General features: G+C 45.5%; 1 protein-coding gene across 1 annotated transcript; it reads right to left on the reverse strand.

Annotated features, from left to right (window-relative positions):
* Positions 1 to 5,451: 5,451 nt before the first annotated feature.
* LOC119274403 (beta-1,2-xylosyltransferase XYXT1-like) lies at positions 5,452 to 8,100 on the reverse strand. The gene is made up of 4 exons (XM_037555096.1): positions 7,754 to 8,100; positions 7,308 to 7,400; positions 7,085 to 7,207; positions 5,452 to 6,874 (listed from the first exon to the last, which is right to left on the reverse strand). Exons 1-4 carry the CDS (start codon positions 7,899 to 7,901, stop codon positions 5,658 to 5,660), a joined length of 1,581 nt encoding a protein of 526 aa, XP_037410993.1. The 5' UTR covers positions 7,902 to 8,100; the 3' UTR covers positions 5,452 to 5,657.
* Between the last annotated feature and the right edge of the window lie 2,211 nt (positions 8,101 to 10,311).

The following is a 10,311-nucleotide window of genomic DNA, read 5'->3' on the forward strand; positions in this document are numbered from 1 at the left end:
ACGCATTTTGTTTCTGTTTTCTCTTTTGAGTGTTCTCTTCTACTTGTCTTTTCTTTTTTGAGTTTTAACTCCTTCATTTTTATCATTTACTCTTTCACGTTTACATTCTTAAACATTTTCTATTTAACGATCATTTTTTAATGCGTAAACATTTTTCAAAATCATGAATATTTTTAAGATGCATGAACAATTTATAAATTTTGAGAACACTTTAAAATTTGTGAACATTTTTGACAATATACGAACATTTTCAAATTCAAGAATACTTTTCAAATATCAAAGACAGTTTTTAAAATAAAAAACCTTTTTATATTTCATGAATACATTCTAGTGTTTTCTTTTTGTTCAAAAAAAATTGAGAATATCTTTGAAGCTTGATGTTATTTTTAAGACTTCTGGGACATTTTATTTCATTGTTATTGAAATAATCAAGTTTGGAGTAGTAGTACTTTGGACATGCACCACATGTTGCCTCCATTTGAATCTAATCCACATTTATTTCACCCACTGTTATATATAATAACTAATCATGGTCATAAAATCATATGATGAAAATACTGTATATAAAACCTATACAAATACAGCGACAATAAGCTGCATTTTAAAAAATACAGGAAAATTTAGCAGTAGCGCTTTTCAAAAGAAACGCTACTGCTACTTACCATTATCAGTAGCGCTTTTCGCTACCAAGCGCTATTGCTAACTAGGTATAGCAGTAGCGCCGGAAAACCAGCGCTACTGCTACCAGTTAGCTGTAACGTCTTATGGGTACCGATACAAAACAAGCGCTACTACTAGGGTTATCCCTAGTAGTGCACCCTTTTTCTAGCTGGACCCGTGGCTTGGCAGATAGCTGCTTTGCACCGAGTTTTCAGATATATTTCCGATCTGCTTGGACCCGATGCTTTTGGTTGCCCTAGCTACCAAAATAGGAATGGAACATCTTGTTCCACAAACATTTGGCCTCGAAGAGACCGTTGCTTGGGCCGCCCTTCGACCGACTCTCTCACCGATGTTGTGTCGGGACTTCTCTATTGTCTCATCATATCATGGCCTATGCCATGCACAAATGCGGGCACGGTTGCACCCCCCCTGCAGAGGGAGGAGGCCAAGCTGCATGGGCCTAGTGACTGGCTATGCCCTCTTTGTGTTGTCACTGAGTTGGGAGTTGCATTTTCTTCGCCTATCCTGCTGCTCGGTTCCTCTAGAGCTTTGTTTGTGAGGCCATGGGCCAGAGTGACAGCCCCAGCCTGGGTCAGTTCCTGGATACTTAGCCCAGCTGTACCGCTAGGAAGTGACGCCTCTTCCGGTGAGTGTTCGCGGCAATGCCCTGAACACTTCGGGCGATGCATAGCAGGATGGTCATTGAGCTGGTCTTTTTGCATGGACCACTGACTCGATTATCAAATTCCAGGCCTTTTTGTAGTGCTGGCACCCGCTCTCTAGTAGTAGGACAGGTATCGGTTAGGCGTTGAGCCCTTGGCCACTTGTGGCCTTTTGTTAGTTTTTTCTTTTTATTTTTGGACATGCTTGTGTTGTTGCCCAATAGGCTTAGTTTTTTTTTCTGGCCCATGACCTAATTGTATGGACATGGTAATTTACTTTATCTTTAGAGAAAGTTTGTTTCGTGCATGGAGTGTAATTCCCGTAGACAGCGGTTAGTATTAAGTTTCCGGTACTCCCTCTGTTCAATATCATAAGATGTTTCAACTTTTTTCTAGTTTGGATGTATATAGATGTATTTTAGTGTGTTTGTTCACTCATTTCGATCACTATAAACATTTCATATTTGTGAGTGCAGGGAGTAGTACAATCAAGATGATTTGTTCCTCGACAGCTCTCGGATGATAGTTGGACCAAGCAAGCAAGGAATGGACATGTTACGGTATACGTTGGCTGGCTCGTTGACCCGTCCAACACTCACACACATGTCGGCACCCCTCTCCGCACATGAATAGCACATGAAACATGCATGCATGTTCTACCTACAACATGGTACCTGCAGAGGCGTTGAGTATAAACTGCATGATGTATTCTACGCCCCTACGTCGGCCGAAGGTGGTTGCAACTAGATGCATTTTTCATTGGAAAAGTCCGAAGTGGAAGATGCGAGTACGCCATCGCTTTCTCGTTTACGTCTCCTGCCTGCCTAGCAGGCATGCATGCACGGCAGGGTTCTATTCGGCCGCCCAATGGCGGCTAAATTTCGTGTTTTGACCCTTTTTCGATACCTATTCGAGATCTAACCCTAGTTTAAATTTTTTTCGAGATCTGACCCTTTTGCTACCGTCAGGGTCCATGGTGGTAGGGTATAACTGCCTACCGCCAAGGTACCTGACGGTAGGATTGCATGTCCTACCGCAAAATTTTGCTAAGTATAGAACACAGTGCGTGCTCGTGCCTACCGCCAAGCATCTTGGCGGTAGGGTTGTATATGCTACCGCCATTATGTTTGGCGGTAGGGATGTTTTCTACCGCCAAGGTCCCTGGCGGTAGGCTGTTACACCCTACTGTCATGGACCCTGGCGGTAGCAAAAGGGCCATATCTCGAAAAAAATTCAAACTAGGGTCAGATCTCGAATAGGTATCAGAAAAGGGTCAAAACATGAAATTTTGCCCCCGGTGGCTTTGCCTATGACATGACATGCTTGTCACACGTTGTGGTGCTTTCAACAAACCAAGCAGAACACAGTTGAATGTGTGCACTCGGTTTAATTTTCATCATATATCCAAGAATTGGGCTGCAGGGCACTACTTTGCAGTAGGTGGTCATTGTCCATGTACATACTTTCTCCTCTCCGGCTATGTTGCCTGATTTCTGTTTATGCACTGCCAGCCGTGAGTTGCGACCTACTCCCTCCGTCCCACAATATAGAGAAAGTTTGGGTTCCCATCAAAACCTCTCTATTGGCCACAAATATATAGCAGCAACCAGTGGCGGAGCTACAAACTAAGAGCAGGGCGGGCCAATCTGAAGAACACCACCCAAAAAATTCAGAAATAGCCCAGTCATGCTCACACTTTGCATTGTTTTCGTTCTAAGCTGGGCGGGCCATGGCACTGTTTTGCCCCTACATAGCTTCGCCACTGGCAGCAACCAAATATATACATACGGAAGGAACAAAATGTCCAAGAATTTGCATCAATACATCCTAGAATTGGACTGCAGGGCACTACTTTGCAGTAGGTGGTCATTGTCCATGAGCAATGCAAAATCGGTGAGGTCATCCTCCTTACCTGGAACCGTCTCTCTCATAGAAGTACACCTTAGGAAAACATTTTTTTTGCTTTTAAGAAAACATACTAAAAACTATGCATGCATGGTTGCTCCTATTAAAAAAATGGCATTGCCATAAAAGTCTATGAAACTACATGTATGCCTAAGTTTTTAAAAATTAAACAAATAAGTATGTTTTCTTCAAATTTTGAACACACACATAGTACGTCATATGTAAATATGTAAAAACAATTGTACATCAAGGATCAAAGGGTGGGCAATTGAGTTTATGATTCGGGCACTTGTGCATTTTGAAAATTTCTCCAAATGTTCATGGATGTGCACCATGTTCAAGAGCAGGCACTTGCAAAATCCATGCAAAATATGATCAAACAGAATTAATGATTGGAAATCCATTAAGTATGCATGGGTCTTTTATTCATGAAGAAGGAATTATAATGGACTGGCCATGCCACTAGGCCATCACTAATATGCATGGAGCGTGTTTTTTTCCAGTAGGAGTTCACTTATTATGGGAAAAGGAAAATTATTGACATGGCCTAAAGCCATGTGGAAGAAAAATCTACAAAGTCCAGAACTATCTTTTTCATTAGTGATAATGATATTTTCAGGCAAATAATTTTATAGGTTTAGTGATCTGTCGGTGTGGTACGGTTGATCGGTCCTTTTTTAAGAAAGGGTACACCAAAAAAAAGTCTCAGTTTAGTGAGCCAAATTCAGTCAAATTAGGAGGTGAGAAATCTACTTGACTCAAAAATTAGTGTGATTTGATTTCTCTTGACAACATAAATCACCCTCAATAGATTGATAATAAATGAGTTGGTTTACAAATAGTACAAAAAAATAAAGAGAAAGAAAAGGAAGTGTGTGCCTGCAAGAAAAGCATATTGCACTTTGTAGGTTTTGGGATTAGGCTGGAGGTGGGCCCTGGATGGCATCCCAGACAACTCTTGACCTAGTTCTCTACTGAAACATCCAAATTCTTTCAATAAAATATTGCACGGGTTTGACCTAGTTGCATCAAGCCATCAACCATCTCAATTTCATCTTCAATCAATGAAGGGATGTAACATGACCTCGCCTTTCTTCCATCTTTCTCTCCGATGCCATCCAATGCCCTACTCAATAATGATCCAAACTGCTCCTATAGCGGCTAGCCCAAACAAGGCATGGCCCAGTATTAACATTATTAGTTTAATCTGCAGCGCGAAGAAAGTTTGATCTGAAAGAACTTTCTGCTTACCTTGGATTATGTAGTTGTGCAACTAGATACAACTACAAAAACTGTACAACTAGATACTGCACTATAAATTTATGTTTGAAGATTTGAATCAAAATTGTATATGTTTTTGTTCCCGGCACAAACATATTGCATGTTTGTATCCACATTTCAAATATTACATTATTGCGGTATTCATCCAGTTAGTAACATACTAATGTGATTATTTAATTTTCATTTGGATTGATGCAATAAGGAAAGCATACTCCATAGTCTCTAAGAGAATACTCCACGTTGTGAACACAAAATTGGAATACACAATCAATTAAATACCACTGTCGTGTCTTTTCTTAATTCATATTGCATGTTAAATTATTGTATTCATTTTTTTAATTTGTGTAGTGTCTGTATTAACCGTGGGTTTTTTACTAATAGACTATTACTCCCACCTTCCAAGAGATAATACTAGCATCATTTGTGGATCTAAGAGCATCTCCAACAAGTCCCCTTAAAAACTTTCCCTAAAAGTTGTTTTGGCAGTGGTGGGAGGGCGGCGGCGGTGGACAACGGGCAGGTGGGTGGCGTCGCAATGAGTATGGCAGCAACATGCTCGTGGGATTGTAAGGGGAAGATGTACGGAAAGAGTTATTTCCCCCCTAGATGAGGGGGGAGGGGGGGTGGCTTTTTATATGGGTCCCTAAAAAAAATTGGTTCAGGGAACATAGGGAATGCCCTCAAGGCCTACATGACAAATCCTACAAAGTCGCCATGACAACTTTAGTTGATACGAAAACGACAAGTTTGGGTGTACGCTGGGAAGACACTCCCAGCGAATGTTTCCCTTATAACGTTTTCCAAATAATTCAGAACCTGTTGGAACATTTTCTGGCCCAACTCTGTATAAATCAGTTTTTATACGGGGAAAGAAAATTAACTGTTCACGTTACTTGGGCTGTCTTAAATTTTCTTTCTTTTTATTAGGAGAGATTGTTGATGATGTCACCATAATCAAGAATTCGTGTTGCTCCCTGGATGGATCAGTGGAACACATATATACTTGCTGTATAAACCTTTTGATCAGTTCATCCACAAAAAAATATGTAAATTAATAGGAATAAATTAGAAGAAATGGAACAGCTCTATGCTAGTGCGTATGAGCAACCAATGTGTGTAGGCTGCAAGATTGATCGGAGGGAGCGTCTACTCTCTGAGCATGGCCATGGCCTTGAGGAGCACGGGCTCGAACCGCTGGAGGTCGAGCTTCACGTCCTGCTTGCCGAGGTAGTACTCCGCCACCTTGCTCCACCCGCTGCGGTGGATCGACTCCGGGTCCTTGACCGCCGGGTGGTCGCGCCCCAGCGTGTCCACCAGCGTGCTCTCCTCCATGCCGCATGAGTAGGCCATGTACTTGAGCCCCATGTCCACCGCCGGCGTCCCGAAGTCCACCTCCCCGATGTGCTCCATCTTGCCGAACGGGTTTACCTGGATGAACACCGCCCCCGTCGGCAGGAAGAGCGAGTTGGTGAGCCCGGCGCCGTGCACCCCCATGAGCACGTCGGCGGCGTTCACCTCCCGCGCGAAGTCGCCCACGTCCACGTTGAACGGCGGGTCCCCGATCACCACCTCGAACCCGATCCGCTTGGCCAGCGCCACCACCTCCGCCACGTTCACCAGCTTCCTCGGGTGGCGCCGGGAGATGATCATCATCCTCGGCTTCTTGTCGCTTATAAGCCCGGCGGTGACCCGCATGGGCGCGGCGCGCGGGAGCGCGAAGACGTTGCGGAGGAACTTGGTGAACTCCGGCATGGAGTGGCCCGTGGGCTCCTTGGCCGGGTCGATGCTGAACTCCTTGTGCATGCGGATGCCGACGATGGCGGACGGGAAGCAGCGCACCTGGTCGTCCTTGTCCATGTCCACCACGTCGTACCGCGAGAGGCGGGCGATGATGTGGCGGTACTTGCCGGCGTACCATGGCTGGATGTTGGTGACCACGAGCTGCACCTCGCCGTCGAAGCGGGAGGCCTGGAGGTAGAGCGGGATCATGACGTCGCTGAAGTCGTGCCAGTAGTTGCCCGTGAGGCCGCCCATGGCGAATACGAGCGCGGGGACCTGCGAGGTGACGGCGCAGCGGGGCGCGTCGGCCGCCGTGGGCAGCTCGCGCACGGTGATCTCCTTGATGCCGGACATGTGCTTCCGGGAGTAGGGCAGCACGCGCCACTCCTGCGGGTTGGGGTTGCTGCCGCCGGACTCGATGGTGGGCGGGACGAGCACCGTATGCGTGGAGCCGTGGATGCGCACGCCGCCGCTGCCGCCGGCGAGGTCGCAGACGTCGGACGCCCAGGGCCCCTGGATGTCGCACGCCGGCTTCTTCGCCGGCGCGCTCTCCTCCGCCGTCGTCACGATCTTGGTAGCGTCATCTGCATGGATAAGCATCAAACTATCATTACTTCATCATTTTTCCATTCAGTTCAGGTTCAGTGGAATTCTGACGGAGCAAAGTTTGCACCGGCAGACACGTCCCCGGCTCCAAAAGCTCTTTCTTTAGATTGATTGGCCGGAGATCCAATCGAAACTGTCGACTTTTCTCTTGACATGGATGTATTTGGAAGAGGTTAGCAACTACGTACCGATGGGTTTCTGGTCCTCCTCTGTCTCTGAGTGGGGCTCCTCTGTTTCTGTGTGGGGCTCCTCGTCGACAGGCGGTGGCTTCTCTTGTACTTGTTCATGCTCCGGCAGAGGTGCTTCCTCCTCTGTTCCATGCAACGCAACACAACACATACATGGTCAGAACAAGAAAATCCGGCTGAATTTCGTTCATCAGGAGAACGGCCGGGGAGCTGGTTTACTTACTTTTGACGGGGAGCTGCTGCTGCTGCTGCACCGTCTTCTCTGCCACGGCCGGGGCGGTCGGCGTCGGGTGCGCCGCTGAGGTCCTTCGGATAGCTGCAATTTTAAGCCAAATTCTCATCAGTTTCAGTTTCAGGTTGGTGACCGGTGCCCTGACCATGTCCTTAAATTCAGATAACCAAGAACAGGCAAGAACATGTCCATACTTTGACCAAGTCTTGCGTTCATAAACATTCAAAAGTTGTTCAAATAAAGGACAACAAAACTAACACAGCAATTCTTTGGGCCTAAACAAATCGCAGCTTTTGAGGTGAATCACAGATGCTTGCTTGCCCCGATAAAGCATGCAGCAAGGAGAACAAAAATAAATTTTGCTCAAAAAAAAAAGGTGAACACAATGAAATGAACCCATGGAAAAGCAAGTGAGAATTCAGGCGGGCGAGACGCACCGTTGGGCGCGGCGATGGCGAACTGCTCGGAGAGGGTGAAGTAGGTGAGGAGGACGAGGAAGAAGCCGAGGAAGAAGCCGACGCCGACGTACTTCTGCGCCGCGCCCCGCAGGCTCTTCACCAGCTTGGCGCCATGGTCGTCCCCCATCGATCTATCTCTCCCCCTATCTTCTTCTTCCTCCTCCTCCCGTGAGTGAACCTTTTCTCTTTCTCTTTCTCGTGTATGTATGCGCGTGTGCAGGTGTCCTAGCTAGCTAGCTAGCTAAAGAAGGTAACGGTGATGGCGCCAACTACTCCCTGACGCGGGAGAACCTTCCAAGAACACCTCCACACGGACCAGTTCGCCCTCTCTTTGTGAGGAATATAATGGACTTTATGGCCGCCCACGTCAGGTGAAGGGAAGAGGACCTTGCCAAATTGCCCAAGCAACTCTCCCTCCTCCTCCTCCTGATTGCTACGTCTGCAAATTGATTAATTATGCAGTACATATCTTAGCTGTGCTTTCATTCTTACATATATGCTCTCAGTTGTATAACTAGTATGTAACCAATGTTTGATTACTGTAAGAAGTAAGAACAAGTATTACAGTTAAATAATCAGAAGTAGGCAGAAAGTTCCTCCAGATCAAACTAAATTGGTAGTAGTATACTGGGGCGATGCCATGTTTTGGCTAGCCATCATGGGAGCGGTTTGGCTCATGATTGAGTAGGGCATGGCCATGGGGGGTGGCATAGGAGAGGGGATGGAAGGAAAACGAGGTCATGTTCCAACCATCCCTAAGGTACTGATTGATTGATTGAATATGGAGGTGAGGTGGTTGATCCAACCAGGTCAAACCCGTGGAATATCTGATTGGAAGAATTTGGATGTTTCAGTCATGAGTTGTCAGGGTGTGTCATCCAGGGCCCACCCCCTGCCTAATTCATAACTTGCAAAGCATTGCAATATGCTTTTCTTGCAGGCACATACTTCCTTTTCTTTCTTCCTCCATTTCCTTTTTCTGCCCATTCTTTTCGTACTATCTGTAGTTCCATTTATCTATACTTTGATGTATTGTGCCCCGCAAAAACAAAATGAGGGTAATTTATTTATGTCATCGTGCGGCGGCCTCAGATATCAAAGTCTTGTTTTAAGTCTAACTTCATTTCACCCCTCTTAATTTGACAGAACTTGGCTCACAAAATCGGGACTTGTTTCTTTCCATGTGTGGAGTACATAACACTGAGAAATTTGGGCCACCTTTTTTTTTCAAATAACACCGCCAGATCGGTCAGTGCATTTGCCAGAAAATATCATTATCACTCATGAAAAAGACCGTTCTAGACTTGGCTTTCCAAGCAAGACTCTGAGGCCATGCCATTTATTTCCCTTTGCCTATGAGAAGAGACCTCCTGCTGCAAAAATGCCTGCCCCATGCATATTAGTTATGGCCTAGTAGCATTTCCAGTTCATTATAATTCATTTTTCATGAATTAAGTTCTCATGCATACTTGATGGATTTCCAGTAGATTAATTTTAGTTGGATCATAGTATGCATGAATTTTGCTGGTGCTCATGTTTGAACATGGTCACCTCCATGAACATTTTGAGAACTTCTCAAAATGCACAAGTACCTATGCCCTAAACTCAAGTACCCACCCTTGATGTCCATTTGCTTCTAGATATTTACATACTGAAGTGTTCTGTGTTTTTAAAATTATATGTTGAAACGATATACATATTTGATAAATTTTAGAAAAACTTGGTACACATGTAGTTTTATGAACATTTGCCTCTTGTTTTTCATAAGTTGTACTTGTATGACAGGAAAACATCGTCATTCTTTCTTTTTTTAAGGAAAAAATGTCATCATTCAGTGCATGAGAGAGACGGTTCCAAGTAAGATGGACGACAGGCGCAACGTCACCGACTTCCCATTGCACATGGACAGTGAGTTGTGACCACCTACTGCAAAGCACTGCCCTGCACTCCAATCCTTGGACATATCGATGCAAAAATTCGGTCTATGTAGTCTCACTCGTGCATGTTTATTGGTACTTCCCCTCCGTATGTATGCACATATTTGTGGCCAATGGAGAGGTTTGGACGATGGGAATCCAAACTTTCTCCTACCTTACCTTACCCCAGCATCCTCGGCACATGCTAGCCCTCGATTTGCACATGCATGCAGCTAATCAGATTCTGATTTCTGATGCTGCTTTTGAATTTCTTTAGAAGGATCCATGTTGCCCGGCCGAGTTATTTGTGAGTTGTAACCCATCGATGAGCCAAAATTAAGCCGACTGCACACCTTTAATTAATATAATTGGACACGTAGCGCTCTGCTGGGTTTGTTGAAAGCACCATGGCATGTGACAAGCTTGTGGTCACATCCATCACAGGCCAAGCCAAGCCACCGGGCGGTTTTGGATGGAACCCTGCCGTGCATGACTGGCTGCTAGCTAGTTAGGCAGCCGGACCGCCGGAGACGTAAACGAGAGAGCGATGGCGTACTCACACCTTCCACTTGGGACTTTTCCATTGACAAGTACGGCCAGTTGCAATCATCTTTGGCCGAC

This window comes from Triticum dicoccoides, chromosome 3B, assembly GCF_002162155.2.
Source record: "Triticum dicoccoides isolate Atlit2015 ecotype Zavitan chromosome 3B, WEW_v2.0, whole genome shotgun sequence".
Lineage (NCBI taxonomy): Eukaryota > Viridiplantae > Streptophyta > Magnoliopsida > Poales > Poaceae > Triticum > Triticum dicoccoides.

What these genes read in the sequence shown, in the direction of transcription:
- LOC119274403 (XM_037555096.1), bottom strand. Translation starts at nt 7,901, where the DNA reads ATGGGGGACGACCATGGCGCCAAGCTGGTGAAGAGCCTGCGGGGCGCG. An exon ending in CGCCATCGCCGCGCCCAACG is followed by an intron (nt 7,401 to 7,753) that starts GTGCGTCTCGCC and finishes TTAAAATTGCAG; the next exon opens with CTATCCGAAGGACCTCAGCG. An exon ending in GGAGGACCAGAAACCCATCG is followed by an intron (nt 6,875 to 7,084) that starts GTACGTAGTTGC and finishes TTATCCATGCAG; the next exon opens with ATGACGCTACCAAGATCGTG.